Source organism: Myodes glareolus, chromosome 5 (assembly GCF_982192425.1).
Source record: "Myodes glareolus chromosome 5, mMyoGla1.1, whole genome shotgun sequence".
NCBI lineage: Eukaryota > Metazoa > Chordata > Mammalia > Rodentia > Cricetidae > Myodes > Myodes glareolus.
In genome coordinates, this window is record NC_142030.1 from 41,745,857 (window position 1) to 41,773,165 (window position 27,309).

General features: G+C 43.0%; 2 protein-coding genes across 14 annotated transcripts in view; one reads left to right on the forward strand and one right to left on the reverse strand.

Annotated features, from left to right (window-relative positions):
* Positions 1 to 23,734, reverse strand: part of Dydc2 (DPY30 domain containing 2) — a 41,243-nt gene extending 17,509 nt beyond the window's left edge. The window contains exons 1-3 of one of the 9 annotated variants that reach the window (XM_087906280.1): positions 21,857 to 23,734; positions 18,697 to 19,282; positions 2,708 to 2,954 (exon numbers count right to left, since the gene is read on the reverse strand). Coding sequence is in view for 5 of the 9 variants with exons in the window: in XM_085687881.2 (XP_085544007.2) it covers positions 18,697 to 18,807 (111 nt within the window). In the remaining 4 variants the exon portion in view is untranslated. Of the gene's footprint in view, positions 1 to 2,707; positions 2,955 to 18,696; positions 19,283 to 21,168; positions 21,796 to 21,856 lie in introns of those variants that run through there. The other 8 variants (XM_085687881.2, XM_085687883.2, XM_048421162.3 and 5 more) reach the window with 8 other exon arrangements.
* On the forward strand, positions 2,843 to 17,292 carry Dydc1 (DPY30 domain containing 1). Of its 5 annotated transcripts, none has more exons than XM_048421154.3 (7): positions 2,843 to 2,984; positions 5,362 to 5,531; positions 5,969 to 6,070; positions 10,006 to 10,095; positions 13,705 to 13,755; positions 14,368 to 14,472; positions 17,097 to 17,292. In XM_048421154.3, exons 2-7 carry the CDS (start codon positions 5,385 to 5,387, stop codon positions 17,124 to 17,126), a joined length of 525 nt encoding a protein of 174 aa, XP_048277111.1. In that variant the 5' UTR covers positions 2,843 to 2,984; positions 5,362 to 5,384; the 3' UTR covers positions 17,127 to 17,292. The 5 variants fall into 5 exon arrangements, with proteins under 5 accessions (XP_048277111.1, XP_048277113.1, XP_085544011.1 ...); XM_048421156.3 differs by having other exon boundaries at positions 10,009 to 10,095; XM_048421155.3 differs by lacking the exon at positions 2,843 to 2,984 and adding an exon at positions 4,847 to 5,138.
* Positions 23,735 to 27,309: the final 3,575 nt, after the last annotated feature.

Below are 27,309 nucleotides of genomic sequence, written 5' to 3' on the forward strand. Positions count from 1 at the left end.
ACCAACTAGGAGAATAAATCCTGTATGTAAAAGCAAGGAGCCTTTGTTCTTATTCAAGTTGGAACTTGGACTCTCTGTGTGTCCAACATATTGGTGTGATTGGAGAGCCCTGAACTCAGTTGGGGTGGGTTTTTTATAAAAGCAGAAGTTGGGGTGAGGGATTTCTAAAGTTCAGGATCCCTGTCTGACTGGCATTTGTCTAGGGGTGTCCTGGTGAAAAGCTATGGGTGCATACTGGCAGGTGATCCTATCTACAATGGTTGGAACATTAGGAATTTCTTTTGGATGGTCTGTTCCTGGGTGATGCCGGGGTGGTCTCAGTTTGTGGTCTTTCTTGGAACCAGTATTGCCTTAGGGTAAACTACAGAGACTCAGGCCTCTGCTGAGCTTGTCATGGCTGGGCCCTATAAGTGACAGGAGCTTTGCAGTAGTGATTAAGGATCTTGAGATAGTGTATTGCACAAGCTGTTCAACTTAGTTACGTTTCTATTGATATGAAGAGACACCATGACCAAGACAACTCATAAAAGAAAGCATTTAATTTGGGGGCTTTATAGTTTCCGAGGGTGACCATTATGGGGGTCAGGAGAGTGGCAGCAGGCAGGAAGGCTTGGTACTGGAGCAGTAGCTAAGGGCTTACTTCCTACCTGCAAGTTGGAGGGGTGTGTGTGTGTGTGTGTGTGTGTGTGTGTGTGTGTGTGTGTGTGAGAGAGAGAGAGAGAGAGAGAGAGAGAAATTGGGCCACCTCCAGTGACACATCTTCTCCAACAAGGCCAGACTTTCAAAACAGTTGCATCAACTGGGGACCAAGCATTCAAAGATATGAGCCTATGGCAACCATGCTCACTGAAACCACCACATAGGCACAGCTGTAATTGCCATGACAAGACAGAGGAAAGAAACAACATAAGATTCAAGATCATGGGCCAATGTTAGCTTCTAGAATCCAGAAGACAAGGAAATGGAACAGCCCTCTATACACACGTGTTTAAAGCCACTGAGTTTGGGGTAGGTGCAGAGGCTGGGGGATCGGGGCAGGTCATCCTCTCTTTGTGCCCTTGTGGATGAACAATCTTCCAAACCCGGCTGCTCTGTGATCTGATGACAAATTGTTGATGTGCTTGGTGAAATGCAACTTCCATTATCTCAGATTCAAGATATATATATATATATATGTATATATATCTTGAATATATATATATATCTTGAACATATATATATATCTTGAATATATATATATCTTGAATACACACACACACACACACACACACACACACACACACACACACACACACATATATATAAATCTCCAGTGCAATCCCTGGCCACTGATGTAGCCCTCTGTTATTGGAGAGTCCTGTCACTGAATCAGCAGCTGCATTCCCGGGACACCTCCATTCCTGGGTCATTGAGTGACTAACACACTGCTTAAAAGTGACAAGCCCTATCTGTGAAGATGCTATCCCTGATACTTGGCACACACTAAGTACTCTGTAAATATGTCTGAGGGCTCTGTTGCTGGGAGGGGGGGGCAAAGGAAGGAAGGGCTCAGACTTTGCTGATCCCTTGAGTTTATGAGCAGTGCCATGATCACAGAAATTAGAAGATAACATGGAGACTCCTGCCCCACCCAGTGTGGTACACACACCATCAGGTCTGTATCCTAGTTTACTTTGTGTTGTTTTGATAAACACCAGGACCAAAAGAAAATTGGGGTGGTGTTGCAACCTTAGGGGTGCTATTCAGCGTATAGGTGACAGTCAGACCACTATCAAGGAAAGCCAAGGCAGGAACTTAACTTAATGCAAGAACATGAAGCAGAAACCACGAAGGGAATGCAGCTTACTGGTTTACTTCCCTGGCTGACCCAGCTACCTACCTTCCTTCCTTCCTGCTTTCTTTCTTTCTTTCTTTCTTTTTTTTTTTTTTTTTTTTTTTTTTTTTTTTTTTTTTTTGGTTTTTCTGTAGCTTTGTAGTCTGTCCTGGAACTAGTTCTTGTAGACCAGGTTGGCCTCGAACACAGAGATCCTACTGCCTTTGCCTCCCGAGTGCTGAGATTAAAGGTGTGCACCACCACCGCCCGGGCCCAACCAGGGATAGGCACCACCTATCGTGGTCGTCCGACATAAATTGGCAATCGAGAGAACGCTTCACAGATATGCCCACAGATCATTCTTATGGAGGCAATTCTTCATTTGAGAGTGCCTTTTCCTAGGTACGTCTAGGTTTGTGTCACATTGACTAAAGCTAGCAGGGTAACGGGAGAAAGCTTAAGAGTGGAGGGTGTCTCTGGGCATCGTGGAGTTGCCTGCGCCTCTGAAAGGAATCTTAAAGCTTTCAAGTCACCTAGCAACTGTCCCCCAGCGATCAAAGGTGCCTCCTCCGACTTTCAAAGATCTGTTGATTCTCAGGGATCCTATCTAAGGATTCCTGGCCCTAAAGTCTCTGTCTCTCGGTTCCATCGCTCTGTCCTGACACTACTCCTCGGTGTTTCCCTAGGAAAATCTGGTTCTCTCATTTGCACGTCCCTTTTCCCATGGCCGCAAGATCCCGGCCCCTTCGTGGGCACTCCCGCCGCCCACCCTCCCATTGTCCCCTGCAGGTGTTCCCATACAATTTCCCTTTGCCCCCACTGCCTCAGTCTGAATGGAACCCTAGCTCTACACACCACCGTACACTCGTTGCCAGGCAACGGGACGCGACTCACTCGCCGGCGGCAGGGACCTGCGTCAGTTGCACTCACCAAGGAGGCTGGAGCGGTTTTCTTAGAACCGATCCTCTAGTGTCTCTGCAGATGCAATTCTCAAAATTACACTTTGCGCGAGTCTCGTGGATCTCACTCGGTGGCTGAGGGCGGGTTAGCTCTCTGGAAGGAGCCTTGGGCCTGGGTGACTCTTCGTCTTCCTCTCTTCCGGCTCCTCCTCCTTTTCATCCTCCTCCCCCTTCTCTGCCCTCTAGGCGTACAACACAATAGGAAAACTAAGGTAAGTATCTAGGTTAGTAGTTGCCTGATTGAATTTTATTTACAGGTAAACTGGTTATGTCCTAGCCCAAATATCGTATAAGACGTGTTATTCATCGTGTTCCTCTGAAACTCAAATTGAACTGGGTCTGCTGTAGTTTTTTTTTTTTTTTTTTTTTTTTTTTTTTAAGTGTTGAATCCAGCGCTGCTGTCCAGGTCCCCTCTCTCCTGGGCACAGGCAGAGGAACTCCTTCCGTGGCTCAGGGAGCTACTCCAGGCTGGAGGCAGTTGTTTCTGTGAGAAGGACTTTCTTCTGTGGAGCTGGATGCGCACTGCTGTTTGTTGGGAAGTAACATTTCTTAGGGTAGGAGTGACGGCCATTATTTTCTCAGGTAGACACAGGAGATACACGTAGAACACAGGAGATAGGTGTTACAGAGATGACACAGGGACCACCTGTAAGCCCCACTGAGAATTCTCAGCAGCTGCCAGAAGTCCCAGATAGACCTTGGGCAACTCCTTAATTAGTTTTCCCCTTGATGACCATTGTCCGGTTACCAGGTTCCATGTTTTCTGGAGTATATTTCATGTTTTATGTAACTAAACTTCAAATGGTATTCAGATGTTCATGTGTCAATTTTATCTCTGGAGGATTTCCCACTGAAGAAGCACAATGGAGTCCAGTCAGTTGCTGTAATCCTTTTCTCTATGTGGTTAGGACACCAATGGCAAGTTGGTAGACCAGCTTGTCAGTTCTTAGGGCTACATTCATGCACACATACACATATTTCTTTGGTGGCAGAAGCAGTTTCTGTGCCACCGTGCATTGTGAGTCACTAGGGAACCACTCCCTATTTTAGAGAGCGTTTTCCATTCTCATAGACAAGATTCCACAGTGTTGTACCTAATTGACCCTCTTCTTGGATATTCAGGTGGTAGTACAGTCTGAGACTGCACCTTTGACATGGGATTCAAAAACTGCAATGGTGTACATACGGTGATATTTCTAGAGGTGATCAAATCACCCTCACCAATGTCAGTTTTATTTTCCCATCACTATTGCAGGCCAGGTTGATGTCTACAAGAGGCAAAAATGCCTTTGCCCAGAGGCAAGTCCTGGCACCATGTCTCCTCTGGCTGCTAGAGTTCTTGCTTCTCTCTCTCTCTCTCTCTCTCTCTCTCTCTCTCTCTCTCTCTCTCCCTTGTGAATGTCACTGTTTCTTTAGCAAACTTTAGCTTAGCTCAAATACCAACTTATCACAGAAAGTTTTCTTGGCTTTCCTGGCTTGTCTGAAAAGGGAGTCCCTGTTGTCTGCTCTTAAGCAAACATATTTCAGTTTTGATCTTGTATTTACTGATTTGTTATTAAAATTCATCTCATCTACTCATCTCCATGCCATATGAGGTCGGAGATAGTATTTAGGTCCAAATGCAGTTGCTTAGAAGGCAACTGACAGACACATAACATATGTTTAATGAAGCAATATCAGTAGCCTGCCCACTGTGACATATATCCTCACCTTAGCTTCTGCGAACAACCCCAATAAACTCACGGGGTCACAGGTCCGAGCTTAGATAGACTCATTTGCTGGGTCTGTTATTGTCTATCTACTTATGCTTCCAGAGTAAATAGAAATAGTTAACCCAGGAAGAGCCATGCAACACTCTTCATATCTGAGAAGACTGGGAATCAGCTGGAAGGGGACACAAACTTACTCACTTGCCGCCATGGAGAGGCAGTGGTGTTAGTTCCTTGGGAACCTAGAGGAGCCACTCTCCTAGAAGACAGACAGACAGACACAGGAGCATAGTATGCTCTCGTGCATTCTCTTTCTCTCCCAGGTACAAGAAGTAGGTACAAACCCTGTGCTCATCTGCCAGACCAGCCATCTAGGTTGTTTACTTAAGCTCTTTGAGTCTGGCTCCCTATCGGCCCGTTGCCTGGGAGGTTGTGGGTGTTAACTGGCACCAGCATAACTTGGCACAATGTGATGAACAATGCTGGTGTCCAGTTCTGACTCTGGGACTAAATGAGAACCTGCAGGATGGAGAAGCTATTTTAGCTAAGACGTCGACAGCGTCTTTTTGTAGACCATTTGAAGTTTTCTAGGGCCAGCTTGTTTATTTCATCCTTAATGAGAAGTACCCATGACTAGTGACAGGGTGGAGTATTCAGGTAGCCTTCTTTGACTTTACTCTTTGTTTATTTTGGGACTGGGTTTTCTCTGCGTATTTCTGTGTGTCCTGGAACTCATCTTGTAGACCAGGCTGGCATCTCAGACATTTGCCTGCCTCCAGAGTCCAGGGATTATAGGCAAGGGCTACCACTGCTTAGCTTGACTTTACTCTTATCTATGCCTACTCAGAACACTTTTTGGCTCTAATCAAAACTTTTGTAGACGGTTTTGTTTAGGAGTTAGAAATGGAATCAATATATCTTCAGAAGTGCCTGGGGACATGCCTAACTCAAGGTCTCGCAGAAGTGGCAAGAGTTCGCCCAGTGGATCCAATCGAATATTTAGCCTTGTGGATTTCTAAGTACAAGGACATTGTGACCATGGAGCAGCTGGTAAATATGGGTCTCCTTTGAGGAAATTAGAAGAGCATGAAAATTAGTTCACATCGTCTATGTTTTTATGTTCAATCTTGTTTTTCTATTACAAAATTGTTCATTATTTAAAAACTTTGGATATTTTGAATGTAGATGGGAAGAAAACAGAAAAAAGGCTTCTGCTTTGATTTTAAATATTTTCAACTCAGTATTGGCTTTTTCTGACATGTTTTCTACTTTTACTCGTTGTTTATATTCAACATACAGTCCTAATTGCACATTCTTTGTTTGGCTAAGGCATAAAACTCCCCCAAATTATTGCATAGTTTCCAAATGAATAGAGCGTGGTTTTCTTGCCCCTTCTTCTGAAGCTGGTGGGAGGGAGGCTTCTAACATTGCATTGACAGATTGGTCTCTAATGAGCTGCGTGCTGTTGCTTTTTCACCAATCGCTAGAGACAGAAAGAGATGATTGATTTGGAGCATGAGCGACAATTAGCACAGATGGAGCAGGAAATGATGGAGCGACTCAAAGCCGAGGAACTCTTGTTTCAGCAGGTGAGACAGGAGCTCAAATGCGATGGAAGTTAACAGCGGCACCCTTGGTGTGGTTCAACCCGCATCCTGAAACACTCCCTGACTGTGGTCACTTAGACATTGCTGCCTAGTATCCCCATCCTTGTTTGGTGAAGAGGAAATACCGTGAGGTAAAAAGGCCACCCAGATACCGTGTTGTTGTGGAAGCCAAGAGGACAACAGTCAGCGGTAGCACTGCTCGCCAGTGCTCATTCAATGCTCAGACAGTCTGTCTAGGATCAGTGGTGAGAGTGGGGCGTAGTGGGTAGGAAGGGGAGTGATGAGTGAGACAATGCTTTCATGGAGTGTGTGAGGTGAAGGGCAATGGGTTTTGTTTTCATTTAGGACCACAGGGAATACAATGAGTGACACTAGAAAAATAGAAAAAATGGTCCAAAACCTTTTGTCCACAGTAATAAGAGGAAATGGGTCTGAAAAACAAGTGGATGAGCCCTCCTTTGATTGGAGCTCCAAGACAAAGCATAGGTAGCCTCAGTATAGGTGGGTGCATTGACTTGTTACAGGAAGTTGAAAGCTGACTGTTTCTGTCTTCTTTATGAAGAGTCAACCATGGCCACACACTTAAAAATCAAGGAATGATGTAGGAGGGATGGAAAGAATGATGAAGATTTGAAATAATATCACTGGGAAGATGGAAGGGTGCATTGACCAAGCTTTATGTGTTGAACATCTCGAAAAAAAATCCAAAAATGTTCCTAAATATGAAACTTTTTTCATGCTTATGTGCTGTCAAGGAGTAGAAAATTCCACACTGTTAAACTTGGCTTCCCATAAAAAGTACTAAAATACATCATATCGTTACGTTCAGTTAGAAGGTAAAATATAGTTGAATTTCATGTTTAGTCTTGGGCACCATATCTGAGGCATCTCATTACAGATTCATAAATATCTCAAAAATATGAGCTCTGAACCACTTCCAGCCCTAAATCACATCTGAAACAAGATGCTCAACCTGTATGGTATAGCATTTGGGACCAAGCCATTCATAACAGTGCTGTCTGCTTGGACCTGCCCCTCTCTACAGAAGCAGGAACGTCCGTCAGCTGCTCTCCTTCCCTGAGACCATGTGTTCACTCTGGGAATCTACTTCACTTTCTTTGACGCATCTCCTTCACCCTACTGGAAGAAAACTTAGTGACACTAGAAACATTTCCCTAGCATGTTAGCCAGCAAAACAAATCTGCCTTTTGTTGAACCCAAAGCATTACATTTGCAGGGGCTGTGAAATGTCGGATAACATTCTACAGGAGATGCTCTGGCTAATTAAAGAAGTAGATTGGTGGGCAGACGTAGATGGGAGAAACAGAGTGGAGCCAACAGATAGGAAAGGGCTTAACAGGGAGTGGATTGAGAGGAGAAACAGCAGAGTGTTCTCTCTTGCTCCCTGAAGTGTTTGAGTTGGAGGCTGAGGATTTTGCTTCTTCCTTGACGTCATTTCCAACTCAATACTGATGATGGCTTCAGTGAGTAACTTGTTGGCACCTTGGGAACATGGTATTCTAAACAAAAGCCAGGGAAAAAACTGGACATGGTGGTGCATGCCTCTAATCCCCACACTGGGAAAGCAAAGGCAGGAGAATCTTAAGTTCCAGGCCAGCCTGGGATGTGTAGTGAAACTCTGTCAACAAAATAAAATTAAAGCAAGCAAACAAAAATCAACAAAAGCTGAGAGAAATTGCTCAAGAGCAGTTGACTTGATTTTAGTTGACAACTGATATTGCTCCCAGTGTCAACAAATTGACCAGTGAATGAAAGAAAAGAAGAAAGGAAAAAGGAGGCCATGACTAGGCCTAGGTATGGTGAAGGAGACGGTTTACAGGGAGATCATAGCCAGAGGCAAGGATATCAGTGAGAGTCCAGAGTGAATGTGAATCTGAGTTGGGCCATACGAGGAAAGGGAGGAGGGAAGAGCCAGGAGGATAGAGGGGGGACAAAAAAGGGCCTGGTAACCAAAATGTCTGGACTATATAGGGAAGGGCAGCTGAGGGAAGGGCACCCCAACCCCTGTGCTGGAAAAGTTTAGAATAGGAGGTGGGGTATGCTAACCATACCCTGTGACAGGAATGAACTGAGGGATGCTGAGAGAAGTGGGCAGCCAGGTCTGCTTTGATATGGTAGCCATTTGTCCCGAGTTGGAGACCTAATATCAAGCTTTCTCACTAAAGCCCAACAATCTGACAACAAAAAACCCCCTAATTTTGCAGGGGGGGGCACATTTCTTTGAGCATGCAGATCAACACTGTTCAAATTAACTCATGCTGACAAATGTCATTCTTTGCTTTGAGAACAAACAAGTTATTTTGGTAACAATTTTTGCAAGCTTCTTTTAATATCTATGAGGAAATTGTGCAATGATAAGAGGAATCAATATTAAATATTCTATTTTTGACCTTTGCTTTCTTTTCTGAATGAAAATAGTATTGTAAGAGTGCATGAGTGTGTGGTTTTCACAGGGGTGGGGAGCAGAGCATGTGCACACCATGGCCCACGCGTGGAGGTCAGAGGGCAACTTTGTGGGGTTGGTTCTCTTCTTCCCTTTTTACATGGGTTGTGGGTATAGTTGGTAAGGGTCACCGACAGTGCTTTTACCCACTTAGCTGTCTGATGACCCTTGACCTTTGCTTTCAATGTGAGTTAAGATTATGGGGATGTGTGCATCATCTGTGAACGATGCTTGTTGCCTTCTTTGAGTGTAGTGTCATAGCCATTATATACAACAAATCGAATTGTATTTTGTTATTGAGGTAAGAAAGCATTTCATGCCCCAGTGTGTCTCTAAAATGACAATCAGCATTTGTGTTGTCTTCTTTTCTTACTGTTTGTTTCTTTGTGACAAGGTGTTATTCTATTAGCCCAAATCAGCCTCCAACTTCAGATCCTCCTGTCTTAAGTTCTTAAAAGCTGGGATTACAATTGTGTGTCCCTGCGTCCAGCTCCTTTGTTTGTGTGATGACATCAGTGTCTTAAGTGCCACAGCACAGCTTTATCACGGCCCTCCAAAGACTATGGGTGGGCAGTGTTGTTGGATTCGTAGTGCCACCATGGTGCCACATGTGACCTTTGTGATGACCACTTCGCTCTTTTGTTGCCAGTGAAAAGCAGCCTTGGACGATTCACAACTGGATGAGCCGAGCTGCATTTCAACCAAACTTTATTTCAAGATCCTGCAGCTTGGTTGTTATATCACGTTCCTATATCATTATTCTTTTGATTTTATTTGCCGTCAAGCATTGCAGAATGTGCATGGTATTCTTGGCTTCTGAGCTGCACCCAAACAGGAGCTGTGTCCCATTTGGTCCACAGGCTTTGCTGTTGACATCTGTCCTAGTGTGGCATGCACACTGCATCAGGACCAAGTGCACTGTTAATCAGCTGTGTTTACAGATACACACTTTCATGGGCATCAGATTGTTCTCTCTTACTGCTTTGCATCCAAGATCTGGTTCTCTCCCAGCCCCGAATTCTCACTTCAAGAAAACCACATTAGTCTTATTTGTAGTTATAAGAACAAAAGGGACATAACTTGATTCTGTGATAAGATTCCTCCTATCTTTGACAATCAAAGAAATGTCTGTTTTTATGCTTGAAAGAGCAATCCTTATAGAAGCTGAGTGTTATTTGAATATAATTGTTTTCTTAATTTTCTGAAATTTAGCTGGGGTCTTAAAAGTGACACATAAGCAGGTGTGGTAGCTCCAGTAACGTCAGCACTAGAGAGGTGGAGGCAAGAGGATCGTTATGAATTAGAATCCAGTCTGGGCTACTTAGGTACGACCCATCCATCCTTCCAAACAAACAAACAAACAAACAAACAAACAAACAGGAGTGGTAGAGCTTATGTCTAGCTATTGTTCTGTTCTATCTGCCATACGATTTAAACGCCTGTGACCATTCAGCAGCAGCTGGCAATCCAATTGGAGCTGGAAATGCAAGAAAAAGAGAAAAAGAAGGCAGAAGAACTCCAGCGAGCTCAAGCATTAAGTAAGGTAATCTGAAGTTTTGTAAGAAACTTCTAGACTCTTCAGGCTGTTTCTCCCAGTTGTGCCAGACACCTGTTCCCCGTCATGCATGGGACTTTAAGCCTCAGCCTTTCTGTCTGCTCTCCTGTTTCACAACAGCGTCTGCAGTTCAGTGCCATAGGCAGCAAGTAAGGAGTTTAAGTCATCACGTGTGTGCCTTCGCCAGCCACAGGGGCCTCTAGAGGGACACTGTCGATGGCTTTGTCAGCAGACAGCTGTTAATTATGTTGGCTGATCGGAAGGTATTCTGGTGAATGAGATAGTGTGTCGCTCTTCTTCATGTTAGATATACCAAGAAAGTCATTTATGTTTTTAAAATCAGTTCTTACGTTGATTCTTATGTCTCTTATGAAAACAAACGGCACAGTGACTTCGTTTAAAAGAAAGCCCATTTTCATGTGTAATACATACATAAAATTAAATCTCTAGTTTACCCAATAATTGCTGATCTACTGAAAAATGTGTTCCATATAGGTCTGACTTCTGAGTGACTACACTTATGGCTGCTGCCTTCCCTCCCCAACTACAGCTCTCTTTATTGAACCCATAATTAAAACTGAAAGCAGAAGCAAATTTTATCAAATATATGTGATATATTTATTAATGTATTAAATGAGGAAAAAATAATCATTTGAAACGTTTCTTTTTTCCTTCCTTCCTCCCTCCCTCCCTCCCTCCCTCCCTCCCTCCTTTCTTTCTTTCTTTCTTTCTTTCCTTCTTTTCCGAGACAGGGTTTCTTTGTGTAGTGCTAACTGTCCTGGAACTCACTATGCATACCAGGCTGGCTTAGAACCCCGAGCTCCATTTGCCTCTATCTCCTGATTGCTGAGTTTAAACATATTTCTTTAAAACATATAAGGTGGTGAATTGAAAAAAGCATGAGATATTGAAGGATAAATTCAAGTATCTGTGCATAATTTTAATATCTAGACACTGGTACTGGCTTGTGCAAAAGGAGCATTTTTTGGGGTGATGTCCATGAGTTCACACACATATTAACACAGAAGAGGGTCATACCCATGTCTCCAGACAGCAAGCCTCTGTGACCAATCAACACAACTTTAACACGTTCATGTCCACATTGGCCTATCCCTATCTCACTCGCCGCTCAGACTCCATTGATCTACAGATGCACCATGTAAATTGTTGTTCTCAGACATATTTGAAGAATCCTGAGTTGAACAGGGGTTGAACTCTGGGGTGTTTGCCTCAGACCCTTTGGAGCAAGAGTCAGGAGTTAGTAGGATTGTCTTCCCCGCTGATGATGGGTACTGATTTCACCTCCCTCCTGGTGCTTTTGTTTGTGGCAAAGGATGAGGAACTTGGGTCTGATTGAGGTCCCAAGAGTCACATGTACTTTCAAACATTGAGGAGAAACAGATTTATTTTCTGGTTTTAGTTAAAAGAACTGGGTGAAAGATTAGTGTCAAATATTCATCCTTATGGTTTAAGGTAGTGGTCTTGTAAGAATATAAACTGCCTGGGGCTACTGTGTGGATTGAGAATTAGAACTTTCTAGAAAATCTAGTATAGCAACGCACATCTTTGATCTCAGCATTCTCATGGCAGAGGCAGGAGTATCTCTGAATTCAAAGCCAACTTGGTCCTCAGAGCAAATTTCATTTTTATTCCTGGATAGTCAGGACTATGTGGAGAAACGCTGTCTCAAAAAGCAAATAAATAAACAAAAAACTTCCTAGATAAAAAAAGAAATCATCTTTGCAAAATAGCACCGCAGATATTCCTGTAATTAGAGCGGCCATATGTGCAGACACAGATGAGTGATCTTCCAACTGCCAAAATGGCTCATTCGAGTATGAGTCATGTGATTTTGCTGCAAACGATGGAGGCCGTAGGAGGTTAGCTTGGTTAGAAGAACCTTCTCATGTAGGAGTGGCCTCCCATGCTGGCCCCAGCATTTTCCCCTGCAGCATGTGAGTATTGTTACGGACCTGTGAAGACCCCTTGGGCTTTGGAGAGTAACTTGGACATGGTGAATTCAATTAGGAATATGTCCTCCTATCTTCTTGTATATAAAGCCTGACTTCAAACTCTCTTTAAAAATCTCTTATTCTGAAACATTTCTTTAACATTGTTGCTTTTCATAGTTGCTAGAACCTTTGCTTAAATTTTAATGTTTCTTTCAGCCATTAAAATTCATAATATTTTTATTAAGTCTTAGAACATTTTATACAACTATCTTTTTATGCATTTTCCTTTTATTTTTGAGAACATAATGTAATTATATCATTTCTCTATTTTCTTTTCTCCCACTAAGCCCTCCCATATACCTCTCCTTGCCCTCTTTCAAATTCATGGTGTCTTTTTCATTAATTGTTACACATATATGTGTAGATATTCCTAAGTATAACCTGCTCTGTCTGTATAATGTTACTTTTGTGTACGTTTTCAGCGCTGACCATTTGAGATTGGACACTCAATTAGTGTGCTTTTCCCTGGGGAAGAGTATTTCTCCTGTTCTCAGCATTCCTTAGTTGCCTGCAATTCTTAGTGTAGGGTTGTGGTCTCATGGGCCATCCCCTGTCCACTTTGACATATGTATTATTGCCTTTGTTCAGCTCATGTTTGCAAAGTGATGCTAGTGAGACTTTATAGATATGGCTTCTGACATCACGAGGAGGCAGTGTCTCATAGCACCCCCCCATCCTCTGATTCTTGCAGTCTTTCCACCCTACCTGCTGTGTCCCCGGAGTCTTGGCTGTAAGAATTGTTTTGTAGATGTATAACCTGGAACTGCACTCCACACCTCTGCATTTTAATTTTAATTGATTGTGGTTTTATTTTAATTTAATTTTAATGTGGCTTAAGTTGAATTTAATGTGATTATTCTGTAATGGTCTCTGTCTGTCGCAAAGAGAAGTTTCCCTAATGAGGGGTGAGGACTTCGTCGATCTCTGGGTACAAGGGCAAGCATTTAGAGTGTAGTTAGGGATTATGCTGGTGTAGTAAATTGGTTGCAGGTTCTCCTTCAAGATCCATGAATTCGCTTGATCTGAGCTAGGTTTCCAGTACCAAGCATGATGCCACTTTTGTTAATCTGATCTTAAGAGATCTGGAGAGCGGTTGGCTACCACTAAGGTATGTGCGCTACTACTGCACCCTTAGAGTTATTGTGCCATCCTGCTCATTGCTGTGGTTCGTAGGCATTATAACTGGCTAGGACTGTTGTTTGTTTCCTTCCTTTGGAAGCTCTCATGGCACCTTCTGGTATCAGGAAAGCTTGTCCCCAGGGAAAAAGGCATTAAGGTCAGTTTCAGCTCAGGGCTGCGTGTCTGAAGTGTGTGATATCTTCAGCAATTGAGATTTAACCTCCATCTCTGGTCAGTCCTTGAAAGAGTTTTATTTAATTTTAAAGTGTTATGTCCTATTAGTATATAGCAATAAGTGAAGCTATGATCCATTGTTTTGTGTGCATTATATTCTAATCACTCCTTGGAAAGTGACATTGTTTTTTTTCTGTTAAACTGATCATAGCACTTTATACAAATAAAAAAAATTAAAAAGCCAAACTTGGAATAGAAATGAACTACATTCAGTGTTCTTATTTTTTTCTAGGAGATGAGTACGGAAAGCCTAGCTAGGGGTGAGGAGGCTATCCCGTCCGAGGTGAGAAGGAATAGCTACTGTGTGTTACGTGAAATGAACACATATCTCAGAACAGAAACCTTACTTTTGCAGCAGTGGCTAAAGTTCTAATAAGGGCACGTGTCAGGACTGCTGGTACAGGGTGAGCATGGAGGTGCCCATAGCCACCATAGTGCCTGAGGCTGGAGAGTTGTGACTCCTGGCACGCCTAAAGCGACATAGCGAGGACGCTGTTCGAATAAACAAAAGCAAAACCAAAATCCCTATGAAAGTGACAGTCCAAATAGATATTCTAACAAGTCACAAGTACGTGGTGCTTTGAAGTAGAACTCAAAATATATAAAATTTGGACATGCAGTATGTACTTTTATATTTTGAAGCTACAACGTCCTATTATATTGCACATAGAATTACTTATAAATTATGGATTTTGAAATTCCAAATGTATTTGAAGATAACTGTTAGTACTTCTTAACATAATTCTCTTATCATTTACAGGCATTGGTGAATTCTGCTAATTAACAGTGTTTAGTTTGTGTGCTTCATTCAGAAATTTTATATCAAAATTGCAAGAAAAACAACATGTTCATTTTGAAGGCATGTAAAAGTAAAAATTGACTTTTATGTCTGTAGGAATTAATGATGGACTCGGGCAAAACCCTTGCTGAAATAAGTGATCGGTACGGGGCTCCTAACTTGAGCAGAGTGGAGGAACTTGATGAACCCATGTTATCTGATGTAAGTACCAAAATGTATCCCAGAAGAGACTTTTTCATGTTGATGAAGTCTAGTATACAAGAGGTGGGTTGACAAATAATACTTTTCCCTCATGCAAAGAAGAACAAATGTGTAGGTGCTAACCAATTTTGAAAAAAAAATTGCACCTTTATTTTATGTGTATGAGTATTTTGACTACATGTATGTATATGTCTTTGTGTCATATGTGTAAGTTGCCAGTGGAGGCCAAAAGAGGGTGCCAGATTCCCCTGGGACTGGAGTTCCAGACATTTGTGAGCTGTCATATAGGTGCTAAGATTCAAACCCAGGTCCTCTAGAAGAACAGCATTGCTCTTGACTGCTGAGCCTCTTTCCCAGTCCCGCTAACCAGATTCTTAATTGGTGCTCTGCCTGTTGATGAGGCATATGTCTAACTAGATATATGATATAGCATATATAACCTCTATAGCTTCATAACTGTCTAAGCTTCTAACTATTTATAAACATCTGTATCCGTGCAATTTACAATTAGATTTTGAAAACACAAACAGAGCAGCATTTGATGTTTATCATTAGAATGACCAAGAGTTCTACTGCCCATCCCAGTGTAGTTCAAGACTGAAGGAAGAGCCTGTGCTAACTGACTCTGATTAGCAGGGGGCTGCCCTGAAAGGAAGGCCGTGTGATGGCTAACCTTGGCTATCAACTTGATACACCTGGAAGTGAATTTGAACTGCCTCCCTCAGATTAGCCTGTGGACGCATCTGTGGAGGCATTTTCTTGATTGCTGATTGATGTAGGAGAGCACAGCCTACTGAGATCTTGGTCTGAATAAGAAGTAAGGAAAGCGAGGCAATGAAATAGTAAGTAGTGGTCTGGCCTGGTCCAGTCTGCTATAGCTTCTGCTTCAGTTATTTCTCCATCATTCCTTGGTGATGAATTATGATCTGAACATGAAGGCCAAAAGGCCCCCTTTTTCCATGTTGCATTGGCCATGGTGTTTGTCACAACAGTAGGAAAACAAACTAGAACGGGCACATCTTGTTACCTCATTCTCTGGGCACTGAGAGGGTGAGCCATGATGAAGATGGAGGAATCTTGATGAGGAAAGAATTCTATGCAGAAATCATAAGAAGGGGAAAGACCCAGCTAGGAGAGAGCAAAGTGTGATGCATAGGTCAATAAGGGATGAGGTCAGAAGACAACAGGAGCCAGACCCTGAAAGGATTTGGAGTTCCTGCCTGGATCTCAGATATTTTCCTACAGAAAGTGGAGACCTCTATCATTAGAGCATCTGGCTACAATGGGGGAGAAGAATGGGGAACTAGGAGTGAGGAGATCAACCAGGTTTTCATAGCAATCCAGAAAGAGCATGAATGCTAACTGAGCTAAGGGAGGGAGCAAGGTATTGAGGAGAGTGTACAGGCTGAGAAGGCCTGCAGGCTGGGGTGGGGGGACCCACACAGAATTACAATATTTAATGGTGGCTACTGGAAGTAAAAGAAAAGATGTGTTTAGGTGTTTCCAAAGCTATTCAGAAAGCAGGACTAGAAGTGCACAGTGGTAGACAGTAGTGAGCTACAACTAACAAACAGCTCCATTCCTTTGAGCCCATAGGCCATTGGGAAGGGGCTATAAGAGACCAAGCAAGGAGACTTGAAACTAGAGATGGCAAGAAGCTGCCAAACAGTCCAATGTTCAAGATGAGCTTTAGAGAGCTGGGAGAGAGGTGAGACTTAATGGTAGGGAGCTGGGAAAAGCCAGATCACATGAGCATGTCGCTTAGGCAGTTGGGACTTAGGAGCAGAGGTAGTTATTGGGATGATAGAGGGTTTTTATCTGGTGGAGAGTTAGAAAGGAACAGGTATTTAAAAGGGAGACCACCTGGGGCTGTAATAGTCATCTGCATGCAAGGTGACCAGGACTAGAAAGCACAGATGTGACCAGAATAGACTTGAGTTTGGCTCAAGAGATGGGGAGAGGGGACCAAGAATGAATCCTAGCTTTTAGCCGTGAGCAACTGAGCTGTGAGTGTTATCCTGGGATGAGTTGGTGAACATAAGAAAAGCAAGAAGGGTTTTGGACAGGGAGACTTTAGTTATGGAGACATTGAACTTCTCATGATTCTGGGTTCTATATGCACATGACCAAAACCCATTTTATGTATGGTATAGCTCTGGTAGGGACAGGAGGGCCATGCAGAAGATTCAAATTCAGCCGCCAAGGGTATGTGTGTTAACTGAGCTAGAGGAGGGGACATGGTGTTGAGAAATGAATACAGTGTGTGAAGGCCTAAGTTGTATGTAGGAAGGAGCCAATAGGCTTTCCAATAAGAGGAGCCTGGAGTGGAGAGATGACTACACCCTTAAAGGCCAAAACTCACAATCAGCAGGACAAGGATGCTAATCCCAATGGCAGGTGGCCCAGGAAAGGGTGTGGCTCTTAGGAAGGATGAGAAAGACAAGGATAAGCCTTCACTGGGGGCATCAGTTATAATTATATACTACATGGGTACTCTTCTAAAATAAACCGGAACTTAAAAACATTCCTTTACAGGATCGAATTGACAGTACTTAAGCTCTATTTTCTTTTCTTTGTGTCTTTTCATTGCAGTAAAGTTTATTTATTCTGTATTTTTCTTTTAGGTTGCATTAAACATTGATCAAGATTTGTAAGATCAATCAACTGTGAAGAAATACTGTCTACCTGTTTCAGACTTCAAATCACAAGGGCCCTTATATGTAATTTACCCCCTCCAAACTTGAACTTTACTCTCCTCCACCACCAAATAACTTTGTAAATGGGACTCAACGGTATCCTTAAAACAGAGTTTTCTCAGTACATTTGGTTACTTGTGTGATCTATTGTAGAAGCATGACAGAATTTGCTGAAGCAGCAAAAAGAGGCAAGAGATGAGCCAAAAGAATGTACATCTCTACAAAGAAGAAAATTACTTGAAAAGAAAGTTCTAGTAAAGCAACTACTATTGAATGAAGGATGGAGGTCTCACGAGTTTCAACAAGTCTCAGATAGTGCGTCTGCTCTAGGAATGAACTGAAAAGCATTTTCCAAGTTGCGGGCAGGTGGCACCTCATAGCAACACTTAATCAAACTTCTATGACGTAGCCAGATTTGAATGGAGTATTTTCCCATTGCTCTGTTGGTGGGTGTTTTCGAACTTGGCTCAACTGTATCCACTCAAGAACAGGACTGGGGTTTCTTTTACTCTCTGTGCAATTTGGTATCCAGGTCCCATTCTTCTTTATAGGGTTTGTGAAAGTAGCATTGCTGAAATGAGTGTTCACACAGAGGCAGTGGAGTGGTGTCTGGAGCATGCTTTTCTTCCTTCCTTCCTTCCTTCCTTCCTTCCTTCCTTCCTTCCTTCCTTCCTTCCTTCCTTCCTTCCTTTTCTTTCTTTCTTTCTTGTTTGTTTTTCGAGACAGGATTTCCTCTGTGTAACAGCCCTAGCTGTCCTGGAGCTAGCTCTTGTAGACCAGGCTGGCCTCAAACTCACAGAGCTCCACCTGCCTCTGCGTCTTGAGTGCTAGGATTAAAGGCATGCACCACACTGCCCGGCACATGCTTTTTCTTGATCAGCCAGTAGGTTCAGACATTAGGGCACCATGGTCAGACAGATTTTTTGGTGCCTTTTAAATTTCAGGATATGTCTAACGCTCTCTGGAGAACTTTTACAAAATGCTTCCACATCTAAGGCTATGGTGTTGAGTTTTCAGTTCTTAAAGACACGGATATAAAACCACAAATGCTAGAAAGAAACGTTTTTGCTTTTAATGTTTTTGTATATAATATCATTTTCCCAAGCCATTGTTCAGTTGGAAAGTGAACTAGTGAAGAAACAGGAGAAATTTACTTATTTTTTTAAATGTATATATTATCATGTTCTACACGTTTTTCACAAAAAGCTCCGGAGAGATGTGTTCTCTAGGAATCTGTCAGGCACTAGGGTATAGCATGGCATACCATTATTCACACCCATGAAAAAAAGTCTGTTAGAGAAGGGAATGTGTAGTGATACTTCATTTACATTTTAGTAAATAAAGCTTGCCTGATGATCAGTGAGTAAAACAGCCCCACTGTTCAGCCTTACAGACTAGGCAGCATTGGCACACATCTTTAATCCCAGTAGTCACACCAGTTTACCATAAGAACTGGGTGGTAGTGGTGCATGCCTTTAATCCCAGCCCTTGAGAGGAATTAAGATGGGAGAAGACAGCTCTCACTCACAGTTTCATTTTGAGATTCTTGGAGGCAGGATTGCCATTTCAGACTGAGGTGGAGGTAAGAGCCAGTGGCGGGCTGTTTTGTTTTTCTGACCTTCAGGTTGAACCCCAGCATCTCTCTCTGGGTTCTTATTAATTGTGCTACAGGAACTGTGTCTTTGCAGGTCTACTCAGCGTCAGACTCCATCATGGTAGGCTGGAGGTGAGAGACAGGAAGGAGATGAGGTGAAGGGGGATGGGAGGTGATTTTTTAACTTCGCACAGCCTGGTACAGTTCTCAATGAGAATGGGTGGGTTTGGCTGGTCACAGGCTGAGACATTGCAGTTCCAAGTAGGGTACAGTCTTTGTTTAAAATACTCCGGACCAGAACTAGGTGAAAAGGGGAGAAATGGGTATTCTTTACCCTAAAGCGAGTTGGGTGTCAAATAGGGCAGCTAATCCTGGCTGTCCATCAGAGCCATAGACTCCCTTGCTGGTGGAAACTAGGCTCCTTTTGGTAGACTGTCTCTGCTGTTGGACCACATCCTGAGCTTAATATGAAAGGATCTGGATCTTCTGTCTGAACCAGGCTCAAGGATGCTGAAGAATCCTGGAGAGGAGAAAACAGATGGGAAAATGGTGGCTACATAGAATGTAAGCGTAGGTAATTGTCTTAGTCAGGGTTTCTATTGCTGTGAAGAGACACCATGACTATGGCAAGTCTTATAAAAAAAAGTATTTAATTGGGGTGGGTCACTTTCAGTTCAGAGGTTTGGTCCATTATTGTCACTGCAGGAAACAAGACAGCATGCAGGCAGACATGGTGTGGGAGAAGGAGCTGAGGGTTCTTACACCTTGGCCTGTATCATCAGGAAGTGGTCTGTCTCACTGGGCATGACTTGAGCATATATGAGACCTCAGAGCCCGCCTCCACAGTGACACACTTCCTTCAACAAGACTACACCTACTCCAACAAGGCCACACCTCCTTACAATGCCTCTCCCTTTGTGGGGTATTTTCTTTCAAACCACCACAGTAATTGAATTAATTTCTTCCACTGTAAAAGATGAGACTATTAAAAATGAAAATATTTGCAGACACACTGAATCTGGAATGGGAGGATGCTGATATTGAGCAAAATTAAGGATCAAATTATGGATCAGTATAATAAAAAGTATACACAATTAGGCAACTTTTGTCTGTTCTACCAGCTCTCCACTCTCTCTTTTTTGAGAACCCCTAGATTTATCCAGAAGAGAGAGTTTTGAATGTCATTACCACAAAGAAGTAAATATTCAAGGTAACAGAAACACTAATTGTTCCATTAGTTGCTACCTATATGTATGTATGTATGTGTATATATATATTTAGCACACATAAATAATGTAAATTATGTGTTATTAAAATAAAATACTTCAGGGCTGGCGAGACAGTTCAGCAAGTAAAAGCCCCTGCCATTAACCCTGACTATCTGAGTTCTGTATCCTGAACCCACATGGTGGAAGAAAACATTCCCGCATGCTGTCCTTTGATTTTCACATGCATACAGCATGTGTGTGCCTATACACACATAACACACAATACACAGTAATACACAATACACAATAATACACAATAAATACGCAATAACAACATTTCAAACTTTTTCATATTCACCTTATTTTTGTGTCTGGAAATCTTCAGATTCCTCATGGGCAATGAGAAATTGTATTTGTATTACCTTAACTACAATTAACAGTTAACTACAATTCCTTGTGTGAAAGTAAAATAACATTTAACTGTTTTGTTGATTACCAAAGTTAATGTATGTAGAGGGTTTTTTTTTTCTGGATTTATTTTTAAAATCTAATTGTGTGTGTGTGTGTGTGTGTGTGTGTGTGTGTGCCTATGTGTGTATGCTCACTCGTGCAAGGGCAGATGTCTGTGCTCCGTGGTGTATGTGTAGAGGTCAGAACTATACTGGGGACCAGGTTCTTTCCTCCACATAGTTAAGCAGTGTCTCTTGTTCCCACTCTGCTGCATATTCTAAACTGACTCTGGAGCTTCTGGGTAATTCTCCTGTCTTCACCTCCAGTCTCACAGCACTGGGACACACGCTATGAGGCACAGGCCACCACAGCCAGCTCTCTCCCCCATTTTTAACAGAAGTTAAAGGTCAAACTCAAATTATCAGGCTCATATGGCAAGCACTTTTATCCATCAAACCTTCTCACTTAACCTGGTTTTCCTTTAATCGATGCTCATTTCTATGGATTCATGGTGTTTAATTAATTTGCTATTTTTAAATTGTACAGCAATTATGATGATGGGGGGTGTTATGCATGTGCCTATACTTGTAGAGGTCAGAGTTTGGCTTTGGGGCCTTTTCTCACTTGTTCTCTGCTTTTTAGCTTTTGAAACAGGTTCTCTTCAATGAACCTGGAGTCCACTTCTTGGCTAGACTGGCTGGTCAGTGAGCCCTCAAGACCCGCTGGGGCTACAGGCAGGCACACTCACCTTTGACTTCTAGGTGACTGTTACACATCCAGATGTAGTTCTCATGCTTGGACAGTAAGCACCCTGCACACGCAACTCTTTCTCCAGGTCCAATACTTTAAAACTGTTGGGCACGCAGATTGCCTTTGCAGAGGACCCGGATTCCGCTCCGGCACACACATCGAGAGCTAGGACTGTCTCCTGTTGCTCTCTCTGACTTAGAGAGTGTGACAAGAGGCCTTGTCGGGGAATATGGGAACTGGCACAATGGTTATATCTGCCAGGAGACTGGCAGCTGAACCACGTGATTCATGTATACAAGGAACGTGTTACCGAGCGCCCTACCCGTGGAGAAGACCAAGATGTAGAGAGGACGGGAAGAAGCAAGTAACAAAGTGAAAGCAGGAACCTTTTGAAAAATCCAGGAACCCAGATATAAAGGACTCATTAAGCTGTACTTGTCTCTGTTAACGTGCCAAGCTGTAACGCTTCTTGTCACCACGAGAAGTCACAAAGATTCAATTTAGGTCCTAGAGCTGCTCCTTGCCTTACAACGTTGGACAGCTCAACCAATCCACACGTACTGTTGCCATTCTGCCAACCATTATAATTCAGCCGAGCCCAACTCAAACATGACGGGGACACTTACTTTAAGCCTATAGTTAGACAGGATCCTTGAAAGCCAAAGTTACAACAAAGGGTTTCATACCTGTGAGGCTGCTTACATGATGTGTGGAAAGTGAAATCCAGAACGGTTGAACAGGTTCCTACCATTAAGCCACAGAGCTGAAGGTACATGCGGGCTTGAGGATATTGAAACCATCTCACTAAGATCACTGGCTGGGTGCTATGATGGCGTAATCATCAATTTCTCCCTTTTCTGATGAGACTCAAGTCCAGGAAGCAGAAGGTGCAAAGGTGTCAACACCCACTGTTTGAGCAGGTGCAGGATTCTTTGGGCAGATGCCAAGTGTTGACTGCGCCATTTGTCCCCCCCCCCTTTGATGTTGTTTCTTCATGGTGAGCAAGAGCAGCCTGCGTCTGTCTGATCCCGTGAACCAGTGTTGTCCACCTTATCTGATATCTGTCCCCTTTGTTGAGAGTGTCCTGTCCCACTGCCAGGGTCTTTGTTGTGAATCTTCTTGCTTTAAATTCTTCCTTTTCTTCCATGTTGTGGTTTTTGTTGTCATCCGATTCCTTCAGTTCATCATTGGAAGCTCTTCAGTCTCCATGCCAAGGGGCTTGTGAAGATCTTTACCAGCGGTCAGTTCTGGAAGTTTCCCAACTAACTGTTAGCCTAAGTCTGTTACAAGTCTTAGGTCACGTACTAATTAAGCCTGCTTCCTCACAGAAACCGTTGAGAGTAGAAATCTTGCCAAACAAAGCTGTGACTGAAGCTTTTTACCTCAGACTCCTGCCATCCAGCTTACTAAGGTGCTAATAAGCCTCGTGCATTGAGGACAACCTTAACCTTTGGATGTGTTTTTAAATTGTTCTTCCTATAGTGTGTCTGGTGTAAGTTCTCTCTCTGTAGCATTTTGGACAGCAGAATGTTAATATTATTCAAGGATCCTGGCAGCTTTCATCCATATTTGATCGCTTCTGATGACTTATACAACCATTCGCTGTAAATAGGATGCTTTGGCTAAAGCTCTCGCATTGGTCCATTGGTCGGCTGAACGAATGCAGTTAAGTTGGTGGTAGACACAGAGCCTTTACGCTAGTATGGATGGTGCCCATGTGCTATGGCTATCCATCAGACCAGAAGACTCTTGAATGAAATGCTGTCCTTGTTTATAGAATATTCTTGTCTATAGTATAAAACAGTTCAAAAACCAGTCCTTAGGCAATGCTGGTGTTACCCAGGCTCTCTCTTTCTGGTGATAATGAACAGGGAAAGTATGCTTGCTCATATTCTTGAATGTTCTTGTCTTCTTTAGCTGTAGGAGGATTTTTATTTGTAGCCTGCAACATCTCCACCCAAAAGCAGCATCTCACAGTCTTTAAATGCATAGTCTTTGTGCTTCCAAGACAGGATCATTTCATCAATGTTAAACAGTTGTTTTCACAGATTTTCCTCAACCACAGTAACCCCAAGCAGCTTGCTCATCCTTCTGCATCAACACTTGCTACCTACTTCAGGTCTTCAGATTTGGAAGATTATGAGACTACAACTCCCACTACGCAAGCCTGGGCTGGGACAGAAAAACTTATACTCCCTCCTGCTTTGCCTTTATTTTATTTACTTAGGAAGAGTCTCCCGTAGCCTTGAGCTCCCGATTCTCTTGCCGCCACCATCACACCCCAGCTGAGAATTAGTATTGCTACCCGCGTTTCCAACTTCAGTGCTTGAGAGTCAGAAGTGGAGCGTTAGGGTACACAAGGTACACTTGTGAAAGCTCTGGGCACAAGTTGTGCCCATTCTCAAGATCCTAGTTAACATTACACTGCTTTCCAAAGTCCTACTGCTCTCAGCAGGCTGTGGGCTTCCCTATTGAGGTGGCCCTCCTGGTGCTTGGTAATGCTTCACTTCCACCATCCCCCACCACAGGGATACACTTTGCAGGTTCTTTGCGGTTTAACTCACATTTTTTTCTATTACTAGTGAGACGCAGCCTCTTCTTGTGTTTGCTGCTGATTGATTTGCCCATCTGTGAACGGCATGCTCAGTGTTTACTTACACACTGTATTGATTTGTTTGTCTCTGTCTTATTGATTTTCTTTGTTGATTATGTGTGTTGGGAAAGTGTTCAGGTGGTAGGCCGACTTTACCTGTTTTGCCATGCTTATCGCTTCGTAAAATTGTTCAGTTTTATTTTATTTAAATATCGCGTTCATGTTTTCATTCTTTCATTAATTAATGAACTGTTTTCAAATCTTCTAGGGTAGATCACTTGATCAAAGGATTATTTTTTCAAGTTAATTCTCTGTCTATCTGATCTCTGTCTAAACTTACAATTTAAAATTATAGCAAAGTGTGCTTTTAGCAGTTGTACCAAATAATACGAATTTTGGCTCAGGATTTGAATGGTGGTGGCAAATGGCATTTCAGGTACTGAAGTTAAGTGTGTTTGCTCCAGTTTAAACACGTCAGCCTACTTCCAGCTGTTTGGTTGAAAGTGAGACCACATCCCTCTAACACCCCTATATCCAAGATGTCTGGGATGTTTGGGTGAAAGCGTCACTCCAGCCCCTGGCACCCATCCTTGGAGTGCCAATGGAGCAGGCATGGAGCAGGAAGCTTCATTTCAAGCCCCCTCCCCTGTGAATTCCTATGGTCCAGATTCCACCTCTGGGAAAGTTTGCCAAGCGCTGACCCCTCCCCAGGGAGGATGAAAACCACTGCCACAGGCTATTTAGGCTCCTGCCCAGAAAAGGAAATATTCCTAATATATGGAGGTCTCCACCGAGGGAACCTGTTTTCCCCATGAGCCCAGGGCCACTTGTTGGGAAAACGTCCTTCTTGTATGCTCTTCACCAGGCTAAGATCAGCTTCATCTCAGTGAGTTCTCCCCCACCCTTATTTTTTGCTCTATTCCGGTAGGACTTCGGGACCCATTCGCATTTATTTTTGTTGATTTTTGGGCTTTCCGTTGAAGCCACAATCATGCCGTGAAAGCCAGGCCTTGCTGAGAGGTGGAACCTCCATATATTAGGAATATTTCTTAAGGACGAGCCTCTCCACTGATGCAAATAAATCTAATCAGACCAAATTAGACCAAATAAAAGATGCCCATGTTTAATGCAGTACTCCTGGGTGGCCCACCGGCCAGGGAAAGAGAGAAAGGGAGACCACGTAAAACCCGGAGACCACGTGTTTCTTTTCTGGACGGCAGCCTGAATAGCCTGCAGGAGGGGTCCTGACCCTCCCTGGGGAGGGGTCAGCGCTTGGCGGGCTTTCCTGGAGGTGGAGTCAGGACCAAGGCAACTCACAGGGGAGACGGCTTGAAATGGAGCTTCCTGCTCCATTCCTGCTCCATTGGCACAGTCTTGCCATTATTTTCAGTGTTTTAACTTCTTTTCTTTGAGGTCAGTGTGGGAGGTGGGAGAATCCACAGCTGGGAAGTACACAGAGAGACTGGCCATGGTGATGGATGGCTTTTACGGGTTACAAGAAATGTTCACATGCTCTGGAATGACTGCCACAGGGCCATTCCTCCTACCTAGCTGTTTGCTTTAACCTATTCTGTTTTGAAATTCAGTTATCTCTGACATTATGCTTCTCTCATTTAAAAGGAAAAAAAAATCACCTACTACCCTAACCCTACTGCATTATCTGGGCTGCATTTAGTTTAGATAGCACCTGTAGTTTATAGTGGAAGAAGTGCTAGCTCCAACACCATGGTCTGGAGACCAAAGGAAAGGAGTGTGACAGACATGCATGCTGTAGAAGTCTGAGGGCTGAGCAGCTGCTCCAAGAAAGGCATGGAAGGGCTGCCTCTGGGGAAGACGTGGATGGCAGATTCAATGTTAGTCAACCTCTGGCCCACAGTGTGGTGCCGAATCCAGTCCAAGCGCTGTGGTCGCTTTGGCCTTTCTGATGTCTGATGACTCTATAGGCAAGGCTTTGCTGCCAGTGATAATTACAAATCAGAAGACACTGGTACAATAACCCCAACACTTAGCAGACAAACAGAAGAGAACCAGGAGTTCAAGGTCATCTTTGGCTATGTAGGCGTTTGGGGCCCAAGGTGCATAAGAGACTTGGGAGGTAAAAATGGTGAGGCAGCAGGATGATACAGCAGGATGGGGAGGTGAAAATGGTGGGGCAGCAGGATGATACAGCAGCAGTACTAGCTGCCAAGCCTGACGAACTGAGTTTGATCTGAACTCACACAGTGAAGGACAAAACTCTTTCCTTCTAAGCCAGTGGTTCTCAACCTGGGGATTGAATAACCCTTGCATATCAGATATCCTGTATATCAGAATTACAATTCAGAACAGTAGCAAAATTATAGTTATGAAGTAGCAACGAAAGTAATTTATGTTTGTGGGTCACCACAAATAAGGAACGGTATTATAGGGTCGCAGCAATAGGAAGGCTGAAAACCATTGCTCTAAGACACCCTCTGACTTCTACACAGAACTTTGGCATGGCTGCTCACCCTCCCTGCAAAGTAGATAAATGAATGCAATAAACAAAATTAAACGAGTGAAAGCACATTATATGAACAGCAGAATTAGAGATGCGTTTCCTTCATCTTTCAAAGATGCTTTGTTTATTAATTATAGAGATTCAAAGTCAAGGTCCTCCTCCCCATAGAAAAGCAATGGAACTGAGGGGAACAACTAAATAATGAACTAAATAATTGTGTGTAAGTAGCCTTAATAGGTGATCAAAATCACCATTTATAGGGAGCTACTTTTATTATCTTGAATTAATCAGGAAAGGGGAATTGAAGCCTGTTTGGTGGACAGTACGGAGCAGTGAAATAATACTTGGAATAAGAAGAGCTGAGTTTAAATGTCATACCACTTACTGATCACAGAACCTGAATAAATCATCTAATCTCTGTGGACCTGAGCTTTTGCCTCCATTAAATGGGGTCAGTACTGATCGCAACATACATTGTGAGAGCTGAGGGGGCCAATGTATGCAGTAATATTTTATAAGCTGCAAGATATGATATAATTGTTGATAGGAAAAATTGTTAGCAGAAAAGACGAGTGGGCAGCTGTCTTCCACATAAATGTTTTCAAACTCTACTCTCAGCTCCTCACTCAGACAAGTTTACAGACATTTCCAGACATGAAATATTTTGAGGCCAAGTCTTGTGTAGTTTTTTTTATGTGGAAGCTTGGGTGGGAGAGATAGGCTGGACTAAATATAAGTGACTAAAGTATTTTAGCTTTTTATTTCATACAAAAATATTTAAACTCGAACAATTCAATTCTAATATATATATATATATATATACGTATATATATTACATATATATATGTAATTCCCTAGGGAGATAGCTGAGGAGAAGGTTCAGAGGGTAAAATGCTTACTTTGCAACCATGAAGATCTGAGTTTGATCCCCAGAACTAATTTAGAAAACTGGGCATAGTGGCATTCACTTTTAATTCTAGCACCGAGAAGGCAGAGACAGGATGATCCTTAGGACTTTCTGGTCAGCCAGGCTAGCTGAATCAGCAAGCCTCAGTCAGACCAGTAAG

What these genes read in the sequence shown, in the direction of transcription:
- Dydc1 (XM_048421154.3), top strand. Translation starts at nt 5,385, where the DNA reads ATGGAATCAATATATCTTCAGAAGTGCCTGGGGACATGCCTAACTCAA. An exon ending in GAGCTCAAGCATTAAGTAAG is followed by an intron (nt 10,096 to 13,704) that starts GTAATCTGAAGT and finishes ATTTTTTTCTAG; the next exon opens with GAGATGAGTACGGAAAGCCT. An exon ending in AGGAGGCTATCCCGTCCGAG is followed by an intron (nt 13,756 to 14,367) that starts GTGAGAAGGAAT and finishes TTATGTCTGTAG; the next exon opens with GAATTAATGATGGACTCGGG.